A 26,368-nucleotide genomic window follows, 5' to 3' on the forward strand; every position below is an offset into this window, starting at 1 on the left:
TAGATTTTATATCTTTATTCAGAGGTGATTCAACTATAGAATAAAGCCCTTTAGCATTATAAAATCCAATGCTTTGAATTTTTTTTTTTTTTGCTCAGCAATACAGTTGCATTTTACAACTTTTATAATCCTGAAGAGATTCTCTTATTTGGAGTTTTTCATGCATTCAGGTATTTAGCATGATGTCTGATGTGGTCAGTAATAAAGGTTGCAATGAAGTAGTAGCTATGATCATAACCCTAGAAGATAAAGAGATGATAAGACATTTATCCACCATTCAGAAACATCAATATTAGGAACATTAAATAGATCTCTAAGGTCATTTAATTTGCTTACAAATAGTCATAACATTAAGGAAGTATGAGGAAGGTTTATAATAAAATCAAGGTTGTCATACTTGTACTTTAACATTTTCACTGTACATTAAAAGAGCAGCAAAAATATGAAGGAAAACTAAACATTCTGCCTAGCTTCTAAACATAGCCTAACTTCTAAATGCTGCCATTAATATGTAAAGAGAGGAAGTAACACATTAATTAAATATGCAGAGTAGACATGTCATATCAACACTGTAGAGTACACTAAATATGCAGAGTAGACACTGTCATATCAATCAAGATGAAAAGAATCAGGATTTAGAGACCTTAGAAACATGGGCAAGACATTTCAATTCACAAATGCAGCACATCAGTAAGATAGTGACTATTAAAATACAAAATAAGCACACAAACGATATAGAAAAAGAACACAAAAATGCCCAAATGTTCTATCATTGTTGAGAAGTCAAACACAGGCATCATAAATCATGTTAAGAATTCCTCCTACACAGTAAAAGCATGTCATATCTTTATCTGAGGAGAAATACGTCATTAAGCCCTGACATCCCTTAGCAATGTATCAAATTAGGTAAAAAGTCAGCAAACCTTTGGAAAACTACCATGAAACAGAGAAAAATGTAATGTGCTAAGCAGTTAAGCTGAAACAGATTTCTATCTATCCAGTCATTTAAAACCATTGTAGGTAAATGGAGAAATAATCCCTTTCTGGTGACTCTGACACCTCTTCTGAATATAAGATAAAAAAACAGTCTTCCAAAAAAAAATATAACAATAAGGTATTAACGAATTTTCGTGTTTTTTTGTTGTTGTTGTTCAACTTTTAAGTTCAGGGGTACATGTGCTGGATATGCAGTTATATAGGTAAACGTGTGCCATGGTGGTTTGCTGCTCAGATCAAGCCATCACCTAGGTATTAAGCTGAGCATCCATTAGCTATCCTTCCTGATGCTTTCCCCAACTCCCACCGCCCTTTGGCAGGCCCCAGTGTGTGTTGTTGCCCTCCACATATCCATGTGTTCTTATCATTCAGCTCCCGCTTATAAGTGAGAGCATATGGTGTTTGTGTTTTTGTTTTTTTTTTTGAGATGGAGTCTCACTTTGTCGCCCATGCTGGAGTGCATGATCTTGGCTCAGTGCAACCTCCACATCCCGGGTTCACGCGATTCTCCTGCCTCAGCCTCCCGAGTAGCTGGGATTACAGGTGCATGCCACCATGCCCAGCTAATTTTTTGTATTTTTAGTAGAGATGGGGTTTCACCATGTTAGCCAGAATGGTCTCGATCTCCTGATCTTGTGATCTGCCCACCTTAGCCTCCCAAAGTGCTGGGATTACAGGCGTGAGCCACCACGCCTGGCCTGGTGTTTGGTTTTCTATTCCTGCACTAGTTCGTTGAGGATAATGGCTTCTAACTCCATCCATGTCCCTGCAAAGGACATGATCTCATTCCTTTTTATGGCTGTGCATTATTCCATGGTGTATATGTACCACATTTTCTTTATCTAGTCTATCACTGATGGGTACTTCGGTTGATTCCATGTCTTTGCCATTGGATAGTATTGAATAGTACTGCAGTGAACCTACGTGTGCATGTATCTTTATAACAGAATGATTTATATTCCTTTGGGTATATACCTAGTAACAGGATTGCTGGGTCAAATGGCATTTCTGCCTCTAGGTCTGAGGAATCACCACACTATCTTCTACAATGCTTAAACTAATTTACACTCCAGGTGAGAAGAACTTTCTAAGGTTATCAAACACCAGATAATTTATCCCTATCTACAATTAAAATACAAGGTTAAATAAACTGAAAGAAATGACAGTCTAACAAAGATTTTTTTTTTTCCAGTTTTGAACTAGTGAATGGTCACTGATGGGAAAAGATGGGAATTTTTCCAAGCACCTAAGAAATAAAAATAGAGCTAATAAAAATATCACTGACGCCTCAGAGAACAAGGAAATCCCCAAGGTTTTGATGAATCAGTAAATGTTCTCAATCTCTCCCTTCCAGAGAGGTATTAAATGTTTATCTTGGGAACAGCAGTTAATAAAAAGTTCTAGTTTAAGATCAAGGTAACTTCAGTCTTCTAAAGCAATCTGTCTTCTACCATGGAAGTGAATGTGACAGGAATGTTGTCAAGATTAAAGCTGAGCCTCGGAATTACTTGGTATCATGTCTCTCAATGATTAGACTAGTCCCAGCAGGCTAGTTAAATTTAGAGCTAAATTACAGTTTCCTATATAAAGAAAGAAATGTAAAGAAAAGCATTTTCCATCCATATAATTCTTGAATTGTTAAGAAGTTAAACAGGCCTAGAGTTTTAGGCCACAAAACCTGTAAAATGTACCAAGTATCATCTGCCATTTTTCACAGATCAAAAGATGGATCTGATAGAAAAAGGGTACAGATGCAGGGAAACAAATACCTCAAAAGACTTGTGTGACCAAGTTCCAATGTGACTGAGTATGCCATATTTTCATCCTTAGTTTCTTGTGTGTTAAGAGCCATCAGACACATATTAATAGCCATCATTATTATTAGAGAAGTCCCAAGGTAAACCCAGGAATATATTGCAAGACAAGACAAGACATCTAAAATCCAAAACAAATGACCGTAAGTTCCATAATGATAAAGATTCACCTATATGAGAAAGAAGAAAATGCCTGCCATTGAGGGCCCAACAATTTTTAAAAATATCAACAAAAAGGCAATAGAACACATTTCAACTACTGGTATCCTGCTGAAGTTATATAATTCCAGCTAATTGTATCATCCCTGACTAGGGTTTCTATTGATCAGTCTTATTAAATGGGGATGGCTTCTTTAATTAAATTCTTTGATGAATGAGTTGGTATGATATGTTAAGGAGCTTGTGCAAATGCCTATGTTTAGTAACACTTGAAGGCGCCTTTTCTCCTCTACCTCACACTTTAAATTGAAAATCCTTGGTAGCAAAACTCTGACTCCTGGAGTATAAAAATAAATGAACACCTTTCATTCTTTCATTCTTCACTCAGCTCTCAAAAAGGAAGCAGTGCTCCAGTAGCTATGATGGATGTTTATCCTAACAGGCAGTGTTTTCTTATATATTTTCCAGACCCAATTAGAAAAGCTTGGATAAGAATCCCCAGGTTATTAAATCTCTTCAGTGTATAAGGAGGAAGACTTTGCACTGTATTCATTTACCAAGTATTAAGAGTCTCTGTGCTAGATAGCTATGCTAAATAAGCATGGGATACAGAGATGAATGAGAGATCTCTACATTTCTGGGATTCTCTGCCATGTTCTTACTCTTCTCTAACAGGCAGATGCAGAGGCTAAAACAGCCTCTCAATCTTCAAAAAGGTCCTGAGGCTTAAGGAGGTAGTATAGCCTCTCCTTGTATTCCACAAAAAGAGATTACTGTTTCTGGAAACTTCTTCACAGTATTAGGTCACTAAGTTTTTTTTTTTTCTCACTGTGTAACTCCAATAACTAAAGATAAGACATACTAGGCCCTTCTTTTTCAGACTAACATTTGATCTCTGTACACTAGATATCAGAATTCTGCTACCTAGTATTTTTTTTCAGTTTAGATTCCCTGAAGCCAAAATAGAAAAAGAAAAAATTATATAAATAACCAAATAAATATCCCCAATGCACTAACCCCTCTCTCTAAAAAATTTTTTTTGACATTCGACAGAGTATAAATATAAATTGTGAGCATTTAACACCATTTAAAAGAGGTAAAGGAATGAAGTTGGGTAAATCATGTGCATGATTATAATTATTTTCTTTCTTCCTTCTCAGACCATTTATTTATACATATCCCCTATTATTTTCAGCTTATTTTTCACAGCTTCTATCCCACAAGGAAATACAGTTATACTATACTTGTAATCAAATGATAAAGCAGGTGATAAAACTCTCAAACCCAAGCTAATCTTGGGTCAAAGCTGGTGAGAAAATCTGAAAGCAGACTGTCTGGAGCCACTACTTAGGCATGTTCATTCAGTTGTTGATTCAGTTACAACGAATCTAAACGAAATCTGCCTCAAGCTACATAGTTCACTCTTAACCTGACCATGCTGGAAGTAAAGTGAATAGAAAATTGCAGCTGAGCTCAAGATTGTGACTCTGGTGCTTTGAATACTTTCTTACTTTTTTAAAAGAATTGAATGGTTTGTCTTGACTCCTCATTAAGTATAGCCAACTATGTGTTCTAGTTGCTTGGGATACAGGCATTTTAGAAACAAATAAGTGGACTTATTTTTCCCTCCAAGAATGTCATCATGTTCTAACTGTGCTGTTTTTATAACAAACTTGAGAGATTTTCAGACTTTGTTGGCAGGCAGAAACAACAGAAATTTTGGGTACAGTGTTTGGGGAAGCAAATGAGGTATCCAACATGGGTAGTGCCAAGAAATTAAGGTCATTTGGAAAAAACACGGTTTGGTACACACTTATAGCTATAGTTACTGCAGTTAAACGTATTACTATATTTATAGTCAAATTGGTATTTGGATTTCTCAAGGCTGGTTGTTGACCTAAAGTTTAATTGTGATGGTAAATGTTCAAATAAATCTAAACCAAAATTCTATTACTCAAGGATGGACACCAAGAGACAAAAAGTATATAATGTATTAGTTTTTGACATTTTCTCACTATATATACATATATATATATACATATATATACAGTTCACATGTGCAAAATATCCCTGAAAACAGGAAGACTGCTCAGATCTTCTGCATAAGTTACACAGGCAGCAAGCTATGCACAATTTCTCCTTGTGCTAGCTCTAATTCCATTCCTTTGCTCCTCAGGAGCACATCATGCTGTCTGAAAATGGCTTGATAAATGACAGGAGGTCAGTATTTGCAGTTAAATGGCCTTAGTTCCAGTTCTGGTTCCACCACTTACTAGCTGTGTGACCTCAGATAAGTAGGTTACTTCTCTGAGCCTGTCTCCTCATTTGTAAAACAGATGGACAGGAAAGAAATGATATCTCATTTGGTGGTGTAAGAATTAACAGTGAGTTAATGCTGTGAAGGCATTTTACAAACTAATGTACCACATTGCACACGGATCTAGATTTATTTGAACATTTACCATCATAATTACATTTTAGATCAATGTGCCTGACACATTATCCCTAAACATAGATAAAAATTTATTTAAAAATCATGACCATGTATAATTTTCAGTGCTTATTTTTCACTCTAAAATAAATTATATTCTGAAGCTTATGAATTTTTCTTAAAAATAAAAGCAGAACTTCCTTAATTAGGACTATGGTAGCATATATAGAGTTAGGTGAGTAGTGGACGGTCTAAAATACTTCTGTATTTTAGTTAAAAAAAACTTGCAAGCCCATTGGGATTCAGTAATTATTCTTAAACAACTAGAAATATCAAGTAGCACAACGAATAGATTAGTATGCAAGTCAAATAATATAAAGCACATGTGTGATAAATAATACTTAACTTCTGAGGCTAAAATATATATATAAAATAAGGAGTAACTGAGGTAGAAGTTTGTCCTTTGTATTCTACTGTAGCAAAGGTACCTGTGTAAAGAAAGATGTATCTGCTAATGTTGAAGATTAATCATCATTCAAGCATTAAAAATCTTGTTATTTACTGGTTTGATGGAAAACAATATTTTTCACTGCCAAAAGCTTTCCTATTTCTATCAAATTTAGTGTTAGATATAATTAATTTTATAGGCAGGTTTTCACTTCAAGTGTCTGAATTAAAAACTTACTAGAAGTAGCATTTTATATTCTAAAATAAAGTTAAGACAATACCACAGAATCCTAATTTTTCATAGTTACATTATCTAGATCAAGCTAAAGTTTCCTAATACTTGCCTCTTGTAATCGAAAAACAACAGGGATTTTCTTTTCTGTACAGGCAGCTATGAAGTTATCAGGGAGTAACTGTCCATCTAAAAGAAACTGGTCATCTTTCCCTTGATCAATTAGTATGTCCAGCTGAGATCCTGGATAGGATTTCACAAGATGGGTAGCATCATAAGCCTGTAAAAAGAGAAGTAACATTGTAAAATAAATTCAAAGATATTCTTCAGGATATACTATACTAGTACCAAACAGAAATTTAAAGTTATTTAAGCTCTTAGGCTGATTAAATCAGAAATATGCTTTTAAGTTGGTTCAAAATCTGACTTCCCAGGCTTTTATTTACAAGGTCTTCGGAATTTTATTTTCTAATAATAGTCTCTTCCCTACTTTCAAGCAGTCCTAGACTAGTGGCAAGAATCCCATATCTCAGGCATTCTTCACAAAATGGCCTTTTTCCTTCTAAACCTTTAATATTCTTAATCTCCTCTTGACTCCAGCAAGAACATGATTTTTTTTTCCTTTGTAACTCCTTCCACAAACTGGAAATTAGAAGCTTCTTCTATCTAACTCCACGATCTTTTTCCAAATATTCTCTGTTTCAGATAATCTTTTTATGTCTCTTCTTTATGGCTCTAATTCCAGACATAAATACATTCAGCCTTCTTTTTTGCTGTTGAACAGCACCAAACCTCTGTTCTCTACATAAGCTTTCAGAAAGACCTGGTATGAATAATCTGAATCATATCAACATCATCTCAAATTTATTATCTGAGGAGCTGCCACTAGTTACAATTTTATGTTTTATCATCCACCTTTAAATATTCTTATTCATATATATTCATTAACCACAACTTTCATACACTGACCAAGACAAACGACCACGAAAAGATTTGTCCTCTAAGTATCCTGCTTTTGAAGATTCTATTTCCTTTCATCTTAGAGTGGGAGAGGACCTATGAAGTCTGACTAGTTCTAAATTCTATGATTTCATAATTCTACATGGTTTCCTGATTTCAATTGTAAATTAAATAATACCCTAAATACAACATAATTAAGACAGTAAAATCTACTGTCACTCGGAGAAAAGTACATATCTAGATTTCTTTTTAGGTTACCTTTATCTTTACCTCTCACCTTCACCCTCCAATTAGTTGGTCTTTTACCCAATTCTTCTATTAGACCATAAGCCCCTGGTGGATGTGAAAGGGTCATCATTTTCATGACAAAACAGCTCAGAACTTAGCATAGACTTTGCACCTGATGAAAACTCAAAACACTGATGTACATGCAATGTCAGTTCTCAAAGGACCTAATCCTAAATCATTTCTAGCATTCTTCAAACATAGTAAAAATTCAAGCCTAAACAAAACTGTAATCTAGTTACTAAAGGATGAACCCTTTAATTAGTTAGAATTTCAGTAATCATACTTAAATAAAATTTGTTAGAATTTCAATAATCATCCTTAAACAGGGGTTCATGTAGGAATGAACCCTGAACACAGAACTATAAATACTTTAAGACAAAGAAGTTGCATTTTTTACCCATTCAAGTATTTTCTGCTTGTTAACAATGCACATCATGATGAGTTCATTTGCAAAGTATTCAAACTCTTGGTGGAGTTTGTAAATGGCCCATTTCTGCACAAGAGTAAAATGGCTCTCAGGAAATAGGGTCATTTTTATTTCCACTTGAAAGCACTGTTTGCACGCTTGAAAAAGCAATCTTGCTGTGGGAATATTCACATAAATGTACATAACAGAATATCTATTTTTAAAGACTCATGTCTGGAATTTAAAATCGAGATCTGAAATGCTGAATTTTGAAAACAAATACACAAAGTAATTTAAAAAGCCAGGCTTATTTGCTTCTATTACACAACTGAGCATAGTTAATAAGAGGCAAGTCTAAATTTAGTAACACAGGTTGAACATCCCTAATCCAAAAATCCAAAATCAGAAATGCTCCAAAATCTGAAACGTTTTGAATACCCACATGACGCTTAAAGGTCATGCGCCAAGGAAATACCCATTGTAGCATTTTGAATTTTTAGATTAGGGATGCTCAACCTGTAATATATGGTATTTTTAGATTAGGGATGCTCAACCTGTAATATGTGGTATTTTTTGGTTATGTTAATTTAGAAGTGATGTTAATTTAGAAATAAAAACATAAATTAACCATTAGTAGAAAAAAAAATATAGCCCCAGAATATCTGCCATGATTCAATACAATTAGAAAGTAAGGTTTATTGTTGAGATATATATATATACATATATATCTATATCTGTAATATATAGATACATATCATATATCGATATATATCGATATTGATATATATAGACATATATCTCATATTGATATATATATCAATATTATATATCGATATATATATATGTATCTTTTGCTAATTTGTCTCAGCTCTAGAGCCCTAACTTGAGCAGGGTAGGAATATAATATATGTCCAACCTTTTAAACAAACTTGAAACTTAAGAATGAGTATTAAGATAGCCATTCAGTACCTACCTTCCATTTACTTTGATCTGTTCCCAAATATCCACTAAAGGCTTTTTTGCCCCAGGGACAGAGTACAGGGTTGCAAATTGGAGCAAATGCTGACACAGACTTCAGAAACAAAATAAATTTAAAAACAAGTTATATTTTGCTAAATTAAATATGAATAGATATTTGCAACTTACTTAAAAATACAGAAGTTACTTGCAACTTGCTTAAAAATTCTGACTTGCCATGAAAACCCTGTGAACAATTTTCCTTTTGATATATTACTGGCTTAGATTGCAGGCCTTTCCATAATACATCTTTTGTGTATTCTATCAAGAGAGCTAATAAATATAGTTGCTAAAATAATGCAAAACAATACATTGCAATTTAATTAAGATACAAACAGAAGTCTATGTTCAGTGTTGCTGCTTTTTTAGCACTGAAAATTACTCTATATATAGTAACACAGTTCATGCTTACCTTAGTGAACATGTTACTAAATCTGACACATGATTTCTCTTAAACAGTACCAACAAAGCAGTGAGCAATGCATTTCAATACGACACAATTTTTAATACAACTCTGTGTTCTATACAATGTTCTTTTTCACTGGATGAGATGCAGAGATGGGATCTCTCAACTTCAGAGTGCTCATCAATGTAAATGTTTAGTGGTATCTACTAGCTTTTTTAAAGGACAAAAAAATCAACTAAGTTTGCTTTTCTACCTCAGACATGATAAATAGACTGCCTTAAAAAATGGAAATGAAAGTGCTTACTTAGAAAGCCCACTGTCATGCCATGAATTAGTAAAACTTTATAATAAAGCGTACCAAAAACAAAATATTTGATGCCACAGCAAGAAACTGCTATGAGAAATATTTTCATTTCTCAGTAGCACACCTAAAATAATCAATAAGTTCTTCCTAAGAGGAGGAAATGAATTAAACTAATCTTAAGGGCATGAACAGCCCTGTAAATTTAAAGGCAGAAGAAATTTTAAGATGCTAGTTGCTTTAACACTTCCTTATTCAATTCTTGTAACATGCTGTTCTGCACAGTATGACATACTACATATGATAGTTATTCAAATTTGACTCTGGGAAAGGCTGAGAGTGAGTTTTTTAATCAAGCTGCATTTCAATTTTCATTAGAGGCATTAAGAACACAATCCTTAAGCTTCTATAAATCATATCTTTTAACTTAGAAAATCAAAGTCAACTTTACAAAGATATTCCTGATAAGAATATAAATGATAGATCCTGCTACTATAACATTAATCAGTAATAATAACCTTTAGGGGAAAAAAGTGTGTTCAAAACTATAGTTGGAATAAAAACAATTAAAGGAGAAGCTACATTTTATAATACTTCTAGTAGGCCAATAAGAAAGCACTCTTGCTGAATTCCTATGCGTCTGATTCTGTAGCATATACTCTATGGTCAAATTAAATACCCACCCGTCAAAGACCCCAAAGTTCTCAACACTAGAAAAGTTTAGTCCCAATACTAACGATATCGTAATTTTACTCTTTGAAGGTTCCTAGTATTATATTATTCAAGAGAAATATTTATCACTAGAAGTTTATATAATCTTACTTTGTATTTTCCAGGATTTTTCAAAGCACAGATCAGAGCTCCATGACCTCCCATGGAGTGGCCAAAAATAGACATTCTTTGGGGATCCACTGGAAAATTGGCATTTATGAGTTGGGGAAGCTAGAAAAAATTTAATAGTGCGACAAAAGATATCAAAGAAAATAAGTTCAGACATTTTGAAGTTATATAAAATAATTACACAATCAATACTGCCAAATCATAGTCTTACAATGGTCTGAACTAGTAACAATGAAAACAAAACAAAGCTAAATCCTCAGGTAGACCATGGTTATTAATATATCCTTGGGAAATATATGGTACAGACTTCTTAGAAAACACTTTAGGAAGGTGATGCAGAAAGAACCTTTAAAATGTTCTTAAGTTTTGACCTAGTAATTTCACTTTTTGGAATATATTCTAAGGAAAAGTCCTTAGGGAGAAAATATTATGCACAAAGATAATCAATGCAGTAATATTTATTAGGGTAAAATATATACAAAACCATAAGTATCCTATAAGAGGAAAAAGTAAATTATGGCATATGACAGAATATTACACAATTATTAAAATTAGAATAACACTAGAAAATATTTTTATATATAACTTAAAAAGAAGAACAAAATAAAAAAGTTTAGAATTATGTGAAAACTAGTCATAGAAACAGTCTGGAATACACCAAAACATAAGTGTTTTGGGTGGTAACAGAATTATGGGTAATTAAAAACTTACATTATTGTTTCTAAGTTTTTATGATATACATATTAACAATGAAGATCATAGAATATTCAGAAAATGCATAAGCAGCATACAAATATTATTAATAGAAGTAATGCTTTACCACTTACGTTTTCTAACTAAGCCTTGGCTTATCACTATAAAATACATCCAAATGAACCAGCTGCCAGCCAAATTAAAGGTTTTCTTCATATACCATTTTCTTGGTTATTCTGCGTAGTATAAACAGGTCTCAATATAATGATTAAATTCTTTAATTGTACTTAGTGTTAATTTAAATTGCAGTAAATAGAACTATAGCACTAGTAAACTTTGAAATTTTTACTAATAACTTTTATACCCTAATTTAAAATCCTCAGGATTGTAAGGACTTTGTGTTCAAAATCAAACTCTTGGCAGTCATCAGTTAATGATTACAATACAAATTAAATTACCTCCTCCGTGACATAAGAGTACATTCTGTAGTTGGTTTTCCAAGGATCTTCAGTGGCATCAACATAAAATCCAGCACCAGTGCCAAAGTCCCAGCTCTCATCTTCTCCTTTAATATTGCAGCCACCTGTCAAGAAACAATCTTGTGGTTTCATCTGCTCCGTAGTAATGGCCCATGTTTAATAACACACTTTCAGATGAATCTGCAAGTCCATTTGCATGGGAACTGTTCACCAAATGTTGTGAGCTCTCCGCCTTTTGGAGCACATGATAGGATTATACTTCCTGCTCCTCTTGCCCTTGAATGGGGCCATGCGACTCGTTCTGGCCAATGAGGTAAAAAATGACCTTCCAAGCTGGAGTATTCAGCTGCCAAGGTAAGACACACTAACTTTCTTTGTTGATGAAGTTCTTATGTACTCTGAACATATGCTTCCTTACTCTGGTTTACCTGTCAAAAGGACTTATATCTTCTTTTTATCTTTCAGAAATGTGTTGTGATCCTTTCCCTGATGACCCTCTCTCACTACCAGCACTTTTTAAATTCTCTTTACACAGGAGTGGGGAGGCAGATGCTTGTGCTCAACTTACTATCTTGAACTGAAAATGTTTTCTAATATGCTTTCCATCACATTTTCCTATCTATCCAACCTCCACTGGAATTTTCTTGTTTCTTTTTAACTTGTTACATTTTATTTTATATACTTGCATGTGGTTAAAAAGCCAACCACTGGGATTTTGAATAGAATTACAGTAGAACATAGAGTAATTTGAAGACATGACGTTGTCCTAAGATTCATTTTATCCATCTAGAAATACAGCATTTTCCCATTTATTAAAGTCTTCATTTATGATAACAAAATTTTAGTTTCCTTTTTATATATCTGTTTTCGTATTTTATATTTTTCATATTATTTTGAATTAAATCTGTTGTTATATTTCTAACCAGATTTGCCTTGTTTTTGTATAATATGGCCTGTGAAAGGAAATATACTACTTGCCAGGCCAGCCATATAACTTCCCTAGTTTTACTGCCATTTAAATTCCATTTCCTGAAATGTCTAGAGTCATAAAACAAGTTTTAACTGTCTGATGCATTGAGTCTCACATATTTGATATTTTCATTTCTCTAATGTAAATATTCAAATCATTTATATTAAAACTAACACTTGTTTAACTGTATGGTTGATGTTAACAGAGATGAAAAAAGATGTAATTATCATGCAACAAGACAGTATACCTCTGGAATAGAAAAATAATTTCCTATGCATTACACATTAGTATTTTGACAGTAGTGCCAATATGATATATGAATTGAGTTGCTCAATCTCTGCTTTGAAGTATCTTAATATGGGAATAGCAAAACTATCCTCTTTCATAAGGGCCATGTCATGAGTAAAATTCAATGAGGAAAATGTACAGCATGGTATTTTGGAGTCATGATGCCACTTGAAAGGTTAATAGAGATAACAGCAAAAATATAAAATGAATTGTATAATGTATATATCATACCACTTATACCAGTCTTAAAGATTTAGATTTTTACAAAGGATATCTAGACCACAAACACTTACGAGGGCTGGTATCTGGAGCAATGACAACAAGACCATGTTCTGAAGCAGCCTGATGATAACCAGATTTTGATATAAAATTTTGTTCTGTGCAAGTTAAACCTGAAGATAAAAAATATTGTTATTGGGCACACATGGACATGAAGATGTGCACCATTAATACTGGGGACTATTAGAGCAGGGGGAGAGGGAGACGGACAAGGGCTGACAAACTACCAATTAGGTACCATGTTCACTCCCCGGGTGACGGTATCTTTCATACCCCAAACCTCCATGTCATGCAACATGCTCACATAACAAACCTGCACGTGTACCCCTTTAATCTAAAATAAAAGTTGAAATTATTAAAAATAAATTATCTCGTGCTATATTGTGAATGGCTTATAAGCTTTAAACTTTTTATAATACAGGAAAACAAGCTCACTTGGTATTATTAAAATATTTTTTTGCTTTAGAAATAATTTTGAGTAAGACACTAAAATTCACTTTTTCACAAAATTTATAATAGTATTAACCTAAGAACTGTGTTAGGTTAAGTGATCTCATAACTATCCTTTTAAAATCACTACTAAAGTTTCAATTACTAAAATCCTTTGGACCAGGAGTGTTTGGGAATTCAGAAATTTTCAAACTGTAGAGTGACAATATGGTGCATAAGCCCAATATTAAAACAACCCCAGTGAAGTGTTATCAAATATGCTGATTAAACATTGCACTATTTCTGCACCAAAACATATTCACAGTAAATAAGCAAATACTATGGTCTTCATAATACAATTTTTTTTTTTATATACAGATAGTTCTCAGCAACAAAATTTAGCTTAATCATCTTTGTATTCTTCACTGAACTAAAAAGAGAGTGATGGTGACCATATGCCATCCTTAAATTGAGTTTTAGCCTCAGTTTTTAGAAGTTTCTGTTATTTTTCCTAGCTCCATGCTTTTCAGTCATATGATAGAGGAGATGACTTAATTCTTTTACTATAGGCATCTAATACTACAATGATGTAAGAATGGTGAGGAATGAACTAGCAATCGATTTTATTGATCATTTCACCAGTTGAGAGAGATTTGGTTTGTTTATACTTTTTGGCTATTATAATAGTGTGCTATGAACATTCATGTGCAAGTTTTTGTATGGACATGTTTTCAATTCTCTTGGGTACACAGTTAATATTAAGGGCTGTTTCAATGGTCACCTTTACTTGGGAAAGATACAAATCACTACACATGAACTATCTTTTAAGATTTCAGTTTCACTGTTTTGATTTCAGCTAATTTCTCTATTTTAGCAATATAATAATTGTGTAATCTTTCTGTTATTGTTTTCCTTAGACTTGCTGGGAAGCAAACCTTCTGAAATTTTTTTGTCACCATTTCTCATGTGCACTGGTCAGGCAATCTTACCTTTACTCAGAAAATCAAGACTTAATTTCCAAGGACTATCTGTTCTTCAGCATCTCACTAAGGAAACTGTCCTGTCATTTGATGTAAACAAACAAAAATTCTGTATTTTATACTTGTAAAGCTCAGATATGTCTTGCTAGATTCAGTTTTAGTTAGAACTTAGGGCCCTATTATTAGAATACCTATGACACAATGCCTCAGGGCTTCTGATCTGGTTATTATTATTTAGCCAAGAGATATGACTTATAGTACCTCTCACCAGAAACAAAATGCAAAAACAACAGGAGAAAAAACTAAATACAGCTCTGGACTGTGAGTCAGAAAACTTGTTCAACTCCACATTACTGTGTGACCCTGGACAATATTTAGCTTCTCTGGGCCTCATTTTCTTTCTAGGGATTACATGATTTCTAAGATCATTTTTAGCTATACAATATTATATTTTCTAAGACAATTAAATAACTATTTTGTTGCTCTTGCTTTTGGCAATACCTAATGCTCTTCTAGCAAAATCAGTGCTCTTCATTCAGAAATGTTTTCTTGAGTTAAAGTCAGATATGCACTTAATCTTTACCCTTTAAGATGAAATATTTATTCTCATTTTCAAAGACTGGTATTTGGGACTTGTCCTTGATGAAACACACATGAGGGAGGATTTGTTAAATCAAAGTTACAGGAACCAATTTGAAGGAAACAAAATTAAAATAGTACTCTGTGACACAATTTAGTTGCTAGGATTCTCTCCTTATAATGTTTGTTTCTAAAGATGAAGTACCAATGTCTTGTGAAAGAAAAGTTAGCATAGAGGTTTCAAAACTGCAGGTGTCAAAATCTTACTCTTCACAATCTATTCTACAGTAGTTAATATGAAACACTGATTAAGAGAAGCCTTAGCGTTCTTTTGTGACTTTCCAGATTGTTGTCAGAGAAGCTCTATGGAGTCCAATTAAAATATTTTAGAGAACACTGTAAGAAGTTATTTGACTTCTTACAGTAGCTGGTTTCTAATTAGAGTATCTTGGTTTCCTGATTTCACCTAATATTGTTCTAATGGACTAGTAAAGTCTCTATAAACTCCAGAAATGCTTGGGTAGGTACAAATTAAGTAAATTAGTTTTCTAAGCCCTTGCTATTGAGTACAGAACTTTACATTCTCTGCTAAATTACTTGGTCTATTAGAAAAATATATGAAACAAATATAATTCAGTAGGTCTGAAATTATTCTGAGGATAAAGTAACAGAGTAGACTACGACAGGTCCTTAAAGTCTTTCATAAATGGCTCAAAAAGCCTACCAAGTTAAAATAAAAGGGTAAGATAAGCCAGTTAAAAAGAAAATAGAAACGACTTTATAAAACTCAAACGCATAATACTTACCTGAGAGCCAATACAGTGCAGGGCACTTTCCTGTTTCTGCCTTTGGTGGTAAGTAGACAGCAAATTTCATTTTGCAGTTCAGTTCAACACTAGTTTTAACAAAAACAATAACAAAATATTAATGCCCCTCATTAATCAATACAGAAATAATTATGCACTATATAAAAAGTAAGATATATAGTAAAGGTCCAAAATAAGTTATTTAATGTTCAAAATAAGTGGTTCCACCAACATTTAAGGAATATACTTGTCCCTTAAAGAAAGAATGTGGTCAATTTAGCATACTGATCTAAGCCAACCTAAGCCTATACTTTGCATGGCACTGTCATTCTGGGCAAAATAAGTGAAAAAATAAATGTAATTCATTGTGGCACTTATTAAAAAATAGTTTTTGTTTCTAAAGAAATGTATGAAATAACAAATCATCTTTCATAAAAAAATGAATTCTTGAGATCTTACATATTTGTTCATGGGCACTAAAATGTAACACATCCTTAATTCGCTCTTTCATCACAAATATTTTATCACAGTCACTATTAATGCAACTAGAAAAGACAATTTTGATTAAAACTACAGGCATTTTTCCAGTAAACAGTAATTCATGCAACAATGATCTCTCATGGGTTTATTTAAAACATCATATAAATGGAAGTAAACTCTTACTATTTCAGAGTAAACACCTATCTTTTTATCAAAGTTATATAAGTACATATAGTTTAAAGTAAACTGTAACTGTAAATAGTAAATACTTCCACAAACTTTGTTATGAAAAACTAAATATATATAAAAACTAAATATATAAAAAACTCCCCAACCTTCTCATTTTCCATATTCCAGAGATAATTAATTTACCTCTTTTAGTTGATTTTTCTGGTATTTATGTCCCTAGCTACATAATATGACTTTATTACTGCTTCTAGATTTTTCAATTTTTAGTTATTATCTATTGGCTTCCCATTATAGAAGGATTTTAGTTAACTTTCACCTCCCTGTATTTGCTCTCTGCATGCCCCTACATTTCTCCTTCCACTATCGTATCACGTATAATTTTGGTTAATCAATATTAAGAAGTTATAAATGCTATTCAGAGATGAGCCACGTAGTATATTAGAATTACTTTCCTTTTTCTTTCAGTTTTTTTTTTGTTTTCATTGAGCTAGTAATTCTCTCCTTTTTGTTACTGGTTGTCCTTCCTTGTTAGGAATAGACTCCCACAAAGGCCCCATCATGAGAAGTTTTCTGTATGCTCCTTTCCATTCTCTGCATATTAGTGATTTTCTTTTTCCACATTATTCTAAGCAACTTTTCTTGTTGATGACTGATGGCACAAAAAATTTCTGACATTTGTTTTTAGGTTTTCAACTTTTGTTAGGGAAGTTGAAACATTACTTTCATTATAATACCATATCAAATCCATATTAAATGCAGGGATATCTGTTATCAATACGTAAAATCAAGACAGCATAATCTTGTTACAGAATGGTTGGTGCCTTAAGACCTTTCTTGCACACTTAAACGTTTGTTAAGAGGGTATATTTCATGTTAAGTGTTGTTATTACACTAACATTTTTAAAAGAAGACCTTTCTCAAGCAGTTGTGGAATAAATCAGGTCTAAAGTATGTTCAACAGTGGTATGATTGACACTTATGTAAAAGCAAAAAAAAAACACAAAAAAGCAGGATTATCAAGTAATCTTCTGAAACCTCTGTCCCTATCATGTCATTAAGATGTTGCTCAATTACCAAAAGAATACAATCTCATGCACAGATATTTGTGTGGTCACTCTATATGTATCACTAATTCAATACCAAACTCCCCCAACCCTGATTGGTTTCATAAATTTCCTCTATAATACAGTCAGTTCTATCAATTTCATCTACATTAAAAAAACCTCTTCAGACCAGTACTGCTGAACAGAACTTTCTACAGTGATATTAATAACAATGTTCTATATAGGTATTGTCCAGTACAACAGCTTCTGGTCATGTGACTACTGAGCACCTGAAATGTGGCTAGTGGGACTGAAGTTTTATTAATTAGCTAATTTGATGTAAATGGCTGCATGTAATTACTGGCTACCATCTCCAACTTTTGACCTGCTACTTTCTAGTTGCTGCCTTAATACGGCCCCATTCATCTGGAAACTCTTTCTCCTCTGATCTGTTTTCTTGGATCTTATGCCTTCAGCTATCTTGCTTCGGTCCCTCATTTTGGTGAAGCATATTATTCAGTTGCTTCCAAAAGTGCATGGGAAGTACACTTTGAGACCTTTCATATATGAAAACATCTTCATTCTACTCTCACTTAACTGACAATAGGATTGGACATAGAAGTTATCCTTCAGAATCCTGAAGGCACTGCTGCTCTGCCTTCTTGGTTCTAGAAACACCATTGAGCTGACCTAAACCTTTGAAAATTCTTAATCTACTTTCTCTTTTTCTCAATGTTTGAGAATTTTCTTTGTTCCCAACACTCGAAAACTTTACTATGTTGCTGGTGTAGATCTATTTTCATCCATTGCACTAGACAACTTTTTAAATCTGGCAACTTCAGTTCTGGGAATTCTTGAATTATTTCTTTATTATTTATATCTATACCTCTATTTCTGTTCTATTTTCCAAAATTCCTAATTTTTAATGTTGGATTTTTGGACTAGTCCTCTAATTTTCTTGTCCTTTCTGATTTATCACTTTTATCTTATTTTACTTTCTAGAATGTTCAACTAACCCTTCTATTGAGTTTTGTCATTTCTACTATCAAAATTTAAATGTCTGGGATTTTTTGTAGTTGAGGATTTTTTTATTTTATGTTTTTTGAGACAGAGTTTTGCTCTTGTTGCCCAGGCTGGAGTGCAGTGGTGCCATCTTAGCTCACTGCAACCTCTGCCTCCCAGGTTCAAGCAATTCTCCTGCCTCAGCCTCCTAAGTAGCTGGGATTACAGGTGTGCATCACCATCCTGGCTAATTTTTGTGTATATATATATATATATATTTTTTTTTTTTTCAGTAGAGACAGGGTTTCACCATGTTGGCCAGGTTGGTCTCGAACTCCTGACCTCAGGTGATCTGCCTGCCTTGGCCTCCCAAAGTGTTAGGATTACAGCTGTGAGTCACCACACCTGGCCATGTACTTGAATATTTTTAATAGCATCCTATGAAGTCAGAGGTCAATATCTTTTATGCCTTTGATATGAAGAGCAGTTCATATCAAATTAAAGACTTTATACAAATGTCTAGTGATCTTTAGCTGTCCACTCCTATTTGAGAGAAACACTAAAAATCTAGTTGAAAGCACTGTGCCTACAGGTGGAGTTGTCAATCATTGCTTTACTGTAAGGTCTGGTTAGGTTACTTTGTTGGCAAATCTCAGTATCTTGAAATCTCTTCCTTTGGGCTACTCAAACTCCCTACAAAGAAATTCTTCTAAAGGATGTAAGACTAAGTCCCCAAATTTTGAAAGCTAGTGGAAGAAACTCAGTGTGTAAACTTTTGCTTAATCTATTTGCAGTATCACAATCCCACTAATTGTGTCTGGTATTCCCCAGTACAAACTGTTTACTTTCTCTAGAGAACATACCTTCAATCTTTCTCCAGAGTAAGGAAGAGGCAGTGCATAAAGCTGGGACACTCTCCGATCTATCTCCTTTTAAAAACAGACTTTCAATTAATCTTTTTTCTAAGCTCAACTTTTATCCTTATTTTCAGGGGTCCCTGGTGCCTCCAATTACTATGGCTTTAAATAAACTGTGTCATTTCTCAGCTTTTTCTTGCTGATGTTTAGAATTTAGCTTTCTAGGTTTCACTAAGTCAGGTACTACCTCTCCATTTGTATTCCTTCTTCTAAAATGTTATTCTTAGCTCCTGTCTCCTGCTTCTTTATGCCTTTATAGGTATATGTATGTGTGTGTGAGTGTTTAATCTCTTTACTTAATGCCGCGTTAGTCAGTTTTGGAGGCAGCAGAAGCAAATGCATGTGTTTAGTGTGCCATCTTTCTCAAAAAGTCCAGGTGTTTTTCCTACACTTAGAGATCCTCAAAGAAAATGTTTTCAGAATTTTTACTAGCAACATAAGCATTTTCATAAAGTTTCAGAAGAGCAGCAAGTCAAAGCTTCAAGATACTTCTCTGTGATGGCTCACACAATCATATCCACAGCTAATTAAGTCTGGTAAAATTGTCAAATAGATAACCACCCAAAGAGAGTAAGCAAGTTTAAAAGTAAAATGAGGTACTATAATATCTAGATAAAGATTTGTTTTAAAATAGAACAAAATAATCCAACAGAATGAAAGGTATCTAAAATTATATCTTCTTAATAGTTACCTGTCATGTTCAAAAACTTTCTGCAATCCCCCAAAGCACTTGTTGCTGGAAATCTGCTTCAATGCCATTCTTCTCCTATTAGTAAAGAGTAATCTCATTAATTTCCAGAGAATTAGTTCCCGAAAAACTTGAAGCAAAACTAATTGCCTTCAGATAAATTATCTGAACACACAACTATTTTCCACTTAGAATTTTTTTTCACATTTTCTCCAGTAAATAATATTAAGAAACTGACTAACTCTCATACATGCATTTACACTTGTTACTCACTTTTAAAAGCTTTCATACTTTGGTATATCATTACTAATTTATTAACTATTTTCTTTTGTGGTGGACCGCCCCAAATTCTTTTTAAACGAGGCAGAAAATACATAAGTTAAGTTACCAATTAATTACCTTAGTTTAGAAGATTAAAAATTGTTAACAGTCTGCCTATCAACTGCAACAAAGTAGTCAAGGAATTGGTATGACTGATTATAGTTGATTTTAAAATGGAAGAAAGATGATGTGATAATGATTTTGGTAATAAAAATATGTAACATTACTGAACACTTACAGTGTGACACACACTTTTCTAGATACTAAACCAGATCCAATTACTCATCCCATAAATTTTTAACAGAAAGTGATATGAAACTTTAAGATCAACATTTATTTCTCCTTTTAAAACAAACCAATAAGTAAAACATAAGCCTGTTAACTTCTTTTCTGTCCAACAAATCTTTTAAATTTTCATGTAAAAATAATTTTAAACTTATATGTAAAATGATATATTTTATTGCTTTTAATGATAAATACAGGAAAAAAGTTGGAAAACCATCTTTATCATAAATGCCTATTAAGCAAAGGGAAACCACACTGATTCTGACATGTACCTCTCAAAGAAAGATTCTCTTCCTATTCCTAGAAGCACTGTATTAGAATATAAGGCAGTAACTCCTACATATTGAAAAAAAAGCTTTAGATATCAGGAACAAGATCATCACCCTGGTGATCTTCTCAGTGAAATGCACTACTACGTGCCAATCAGCTGGAGCTTTAGGATTACTCTTTCAAAAATACAGAACAATAATCTTAAAAAGCTAATTTTGGAAATGTCTTTATAAAATACTTTAAAAATTAGTTTCCATCTTATCTTTAATTTCTTCAATAAACCCAAATAGTTTTATTTTGGAAGACTGGGATTTGAACCCAGGAAGTCTGACATCAGAGGTCCTACTCTTAAACTGCTATGCTGTCTTAAGTCTCTAGAGCTTCTTTAAATACTCTTTTTTTTTAAAAGATACTCTAAGATAACTGATTCTATAGAATTATATTACAATTGTATACAAAGAAATTACCATCTGCTCAGTTTTATGCTTTTAATCTATAAAAGATTAATTCTTAAACAATAAACTCCCATGAGATGTTATTAGTTACTGAATATTAACTTTAGCTACTGTTAACAATCCTATCTTAAATAATGAACTTACAGAGATAGACACTAATTTTAATATATTAATACATATATATGAGACCAACAAATAAAATTTATTTGCTCCATTATTGCACAAGGAAACCAGATTTTCTTAAACTTAGAAAGGACTATATCCACTTTGCACAAGATGGTACACTGAGCACGTATCTGGTACATAGGAGTCTGTATCTTTGCTATTCGTCTATTTTAATAAACCTCAAGTTGTCAGTTTTCTCTGCTCTTAAAATTCAAAACCAAATACTTTTCATTTGGCCAGAAGAAACAAGGTTAAAACACTTTTTAAAAGTTGGTAGAATATTTTTTAAAAAACAAAGCTTTTAAAGTATTTTTTTTCTACCTACCCATTTTAGAAACTACCTTTAATTACAAATCAAAAAAATGTTAGGCTTAACAAGAAATATGACATAAACTAAGAACCAGATATAACATACTGTGATATACTATGATATCTGATACGTTCTAATAGGTGGTTATATTTTTCTTTTTTTTTTTTTTTTTTTTTTTTTTTTTTTTTGAGACGGAGTCTCGCTCTGTCGCCCAGGCTGGAATGCAGTGGCGCGATCTCTGCTCACTGCAGACTCCGCCCCCCGGGTTCACGCCATTCTCCTGCCTCAGCCTCCCGAGTAGCTAGGACTATAGGCGCCCGCCACCTCGCCCGGCTAATTTTTTGTATTTTTAGTAGAGACGGGGTTTCACCGTGTTAGCCAGGATGGTGTCGATCTCCTGACCTCGTGATCCGCCCGTTATATTTTTCAATAGAATTTTTCTATGTGAAAAATAGCACTTTTTAAAACAAGCTATTAGTGGTATTTTCATTCAATGTTCAGAGTAACATATAAAGTTTACCTGTCCAATTGCTGATTGCTTTTTGCTTGTACCAAATGGTAGACGATTCTGAAAAAAAGACCAGTGGTTTACAAATGGGATATACTTTTCACAGCAAAGGTTATACAGAGCTTATATATGCATATGCATTCTCAATAGAGATGTTTTCTTCTTTTGAGGTAGGTGACTGTACACCCTTATGGGATACCACATCACCACTTAATCTAATTACCTTAATTGCCCATAATCTAATTATTTGCCACAGGCCACCTTAAAACCTATTTTGCCATAAGGCTTGTTGGTACTTGGTCAAAACCGTCTGTTGAAGTAAAAGTACTATGAAAGTTTTTTATCTTTTTAAATCAGTAAACAATGTTTTCAAGTGTTATTTCGAAGTATGAGATGTAGTCAACTCCTGAGTGAAGAAAACAGGAGTGGGGACTAGGTAAGTTCAGGAAGACGGATCTATCTGGGTCAGTTGTCAGTCGAACTTGTAACATGGGGAGAAAAAAGGAAAGAGATGAGGACTGAAGGACTACTACTAGGGTGACTAGAAAGGATGTGTAAGAAAAGTGGGCTTATGAACGATGAAGTGACTGATATTCAGTAAGAAAAATATATATGGAAACTTACATAGTATATATCATGTCACTTGTCTGATAGATTTAGGCTCTAGAACAAATATATATTTAGGTTCTAGAACAGATTTTGTGGGAGAAATAGGGTGACAGAGTAGGGTGGAATACCAAAAAACCAAACAACACCCTTCCTCCTTCCCCTCCAAAAAACAAACAACAACAATAACAACAACAAAAACAGAAAAACAATTTCACAGTGCCAGTGGGAGTTACACAATTTTTCCCAAATGTTAGTGAACATCAACATTCTTTGGAGAAGAAAGGGTCTCTCAGTACATAATACATCCATTCCCCTAACGTCCAAACCTTACTGTTCTTCCCTTTTTTATTTTTATTTTTTGGAGACGGGGTCTTGGCTGTGTGGCCCAGGTTGTAGAACAGTTGCATAATCATGACTCAAGCTTGAAGCGATCTCCTACCTCAGCCTCCTGAGCAGCTAGGACTACAGATGCGCACCACACTGGAATACCTTTTTTTTAAAAATTTTTTGTAGAGACAGGGCCCTTTACTTATTAAAGTTAAATGTCATCCACCTCCAGAAATCTGAGTTCTATTTTTATCCTTCTTCCCGTGTCTCAAGTTTTCCATAAATCTCTACGTGTGTTTTTTGTTCCCATTCTCTCAGATTCTTTGGATTTTGATGTTTCTTCATTTCCAGGATGTCCTATTCCACTGGCTCTTAACGAGCTAGACAGGTGTTCCCAAAACCAACAATCTACAGTTCCAATAACTGGCTGTTGACCACCACTGTGTTGTTCAAATCCTCTTCTCAGTGAAAACTCAGGATCTGGCTTCTTCCCTTTCACTCTGTCCCCTCCCACCTCCCTTTTCTTTTTTCTTCACGCTCTCTTTCCCTAAACCCCATTCCCTAAATTTCAACTACATTTTCTGGGTGAAATAATCTAAATCTGCATCTCTATAACCAATCTTTCTCAAGCATTAGTACTTATAATGAAATTTCTTTCTGGACCCTTCTACCAAGACATGTCGCCAGCTATTAAAACTTACCACACCTAAAATTAAGCTTCTACATCTCACCTTCAAACCATTCCTCTTTTCATTGCCTCCCTTTTCCAGATTCATGCCTGTCTTGCCTAATCTACATTTGAGATGCCTCAAAGTTACCTTCTTTTTGAATTCCCACTGCGATCATCCTAATTATATAGAAGAAACTAAAACTTAGCCTCTTCCTTTCTTTCTAATACATCCCATTACAATCAATCCTGCATGAAAGCCTAGGGTTTTAATCCACTTAATTTACTGGTCAACGGATCCCTACCAACAGCTCATCTCCAGCCTAATACGGCCTACGTGGAATTGTTAGTCATTTTTATTTAGTATTTTAAAAACTGTGATAAAAACACATACATAATATTTACTATCTTAACCATTCCTAAATGTGTATTTCAGTAGTGTTAAGTATCCATTAGTCATATGTAAAAACAGTTCGCCAGCTCACAATAACGAGCAGATGATAACTGCCTGACTAACGAGCAGATGAGAACTGCCTGACCACCCCCTGGCTGCTGCAGGTGGAAACTACTAATCCCCTTCGCTATTAGGCCAGTAGCTGAGAACCAGAAAGTCACTGAAATGGAAGACCATGTTAATTGTACAATTTTCTCCAAGTTTAATGCCATTAAAATTTCATAAAATTAAAACCATGCTGGATCACTGAAAAAATATAAGAATGAATAAAACTCCATATAAACTTTAGTCACATTCTACCTGTGTGCAAACATAGTCTTTTCTTTTTTTTTTTTTTTCTGAGACAGGGTCAAACTCTATGGCCCAGATTGGAGTGCAGTGGCCTGATCTCGCTCACTGCAATCATCTCGGCCCCCGGGCTCAGATGATCCTCCCGCCTCAGCCTCCGGAGTAGTTGGGACCACAGGTGGCACCACCATGCCCAGGTAATTTTTTGTAGAGGAGGTTTTGCTATGTTGCCTAGGCTGGGTCTCTTTTCCTTCATAAAAATTCACATGGCTTGCCCAGGTAAGGATTTCTATTAAACTCTGGGGAAAAAAATGTTTAAAAAATATAGCATCTATAAACGCCAAACACCTTCACATGGCTCTAAATATGGTCTATAATTTGGTCCTACATTATTTTTCTGGTCTCACTCCCTACTATGTTAGTTAAACTCAACTATGCATAATTCTAGGATGGCCTGGATGTTGCTACCGGGTGGCTTTACTCAATGCCACGGTACAATGGTTTCAGAGCAGGTTCTGGGGCCAGACCCTCCGGGTTCAAAGTCTGACTTCACCACTTATTACTACATGACACTGGGCAAGCTAATCTATGCTTCATTTGCCCATCTGCAATATGGGGATACAGTAATATATATCAATTTGATAGGGTTGCTCTGGGAATTAAATGAGTTAATTCACGTAATGCTTAGAACGCTGCTTCTACCACACACACAAACATGAGATATTATTTTTCCTGCAACCTGAATGCCCTCCTTCCAGGTGCGCTCCATCCCATTTCCCTGAAGACCCCATCAGAAATGACTTCCAGTCCCCCACAGCGCCCTGACAGCATTTTACGACCCGAACAGATTTCGTCAAACTCCAAAGACACGGGTTCCCCTCGGCACCATCAGGTGAGTGCTCCTGATCGCGCCATTGGCTCGTGCCCCGACGCGGACGCTGTCTAGAGCAGGAAGTCCACACTCCCCTGAACCAGGCGCCGGTGGGCGCTAGTAACGCGTTGAGGCCCGCACCCGCCTTAAAATGCGTACACATCTACTTCACACTTTCGCGCGGTGGCTGCGGGTCTAGGAAAGTCTTTCTGAACAGGAAAAAGCTGTACAAATGTAGCGGGCAGTAGGTAAACGGGCGCTCGCCCCGGGTTACACTACGTTGGAGGTTCCGAGAAGGAAAAGGGATTAGAGGCGAGGCTCCGCGTCACGGGAAAAGGTCCTTGGCCTCCAGTCATGGATGGTGGCGCTCAGGGCCCAGGGTCGCTGTCTCTGCGCTCGTGCCTGCGGATATCTGCACCGCAGGCCTCGGTGTCCGCCCCGATGACGCCTAGCCGTGCCGCAGCCGCAGCCGCAGCCGCAGCCGCAGGAGGGCTGACAAAGTCCAGGCCTCTACCCGGACCCAGTCTTACCTGCGGCGGCGGAGTGACCAGAAGAAGCGGCCCCAAGTAAAAGGCGGGGCTCAAGATGGCCGCCAGGGCCTCGCCTTAGCCCCGCCCATATGATGCCCCGCCCCTCCGGTCCCGCTTGCTCTCGCTTTTAACTCCGACAACACGCCCTGCTCCAGTCCAGTCCCCATGGCCCCGCCGCCTTGGCGCGTT

At 34.8% G+C, this 26,368-nt stretch overlaps 1 protein-coding gene across 2 annotated transcripts; it reads right to left on the reverse strand.

Annotated features, from left to right (window-relative positions):
* ESD (esterase D) lies at positions 1-26,368 on the reverse strand. Of its 2 annotated transcripts, none has more exons than XM_003270062.3 (10): positions 26,180-26,368; positions 22,446-22,493; positions 20,123-20,197; positions 15,801-15,889; positions 13,021-13,119; positions 11,449-11,573; positions 10,280-10,399; positions 8,707-8,805; positions 6,192-6,359; positions 1-239 (listed from the first exon to the last, which is right to left on the reverse strand). In XM_003270062.3, the coding sequence occupies exons 3-10, from the start codon at positions 20,188-20,190 to the stop codon at positions 159-161; spliced, it is 849 nt and encodes a 282-aa protein (XP_003270110.1). In that variant the 5' UTR covers positions 20,191-20,197; positions 22,446-22,493; positions 26,180-26,368; the 3' UTR covers positions 1-158. The 2 variants fall into 2 exon arrangements, with proteins under 2 accessions (XP_003270110.1, XP_030669234.1); XM_030813374.1 differs by having other exon boundaries at positions 20,123-20,194; positions 26,180-26,272.

Source organism: Nomascus leucogenys, chromosome 5 (genome assembly GCF_006542625.1).
Source record: "Nomascus leucogenys isolate Asia chromosome 5, Asia_NLE_v1, whole genome shotgun sequence".
Taxonomy (NCBI): Eukaryota; Metazoa; Chordata; class Mammalia; order Primates; family Hylobatidae; genus Nomascus; species Nomascus leucogenys.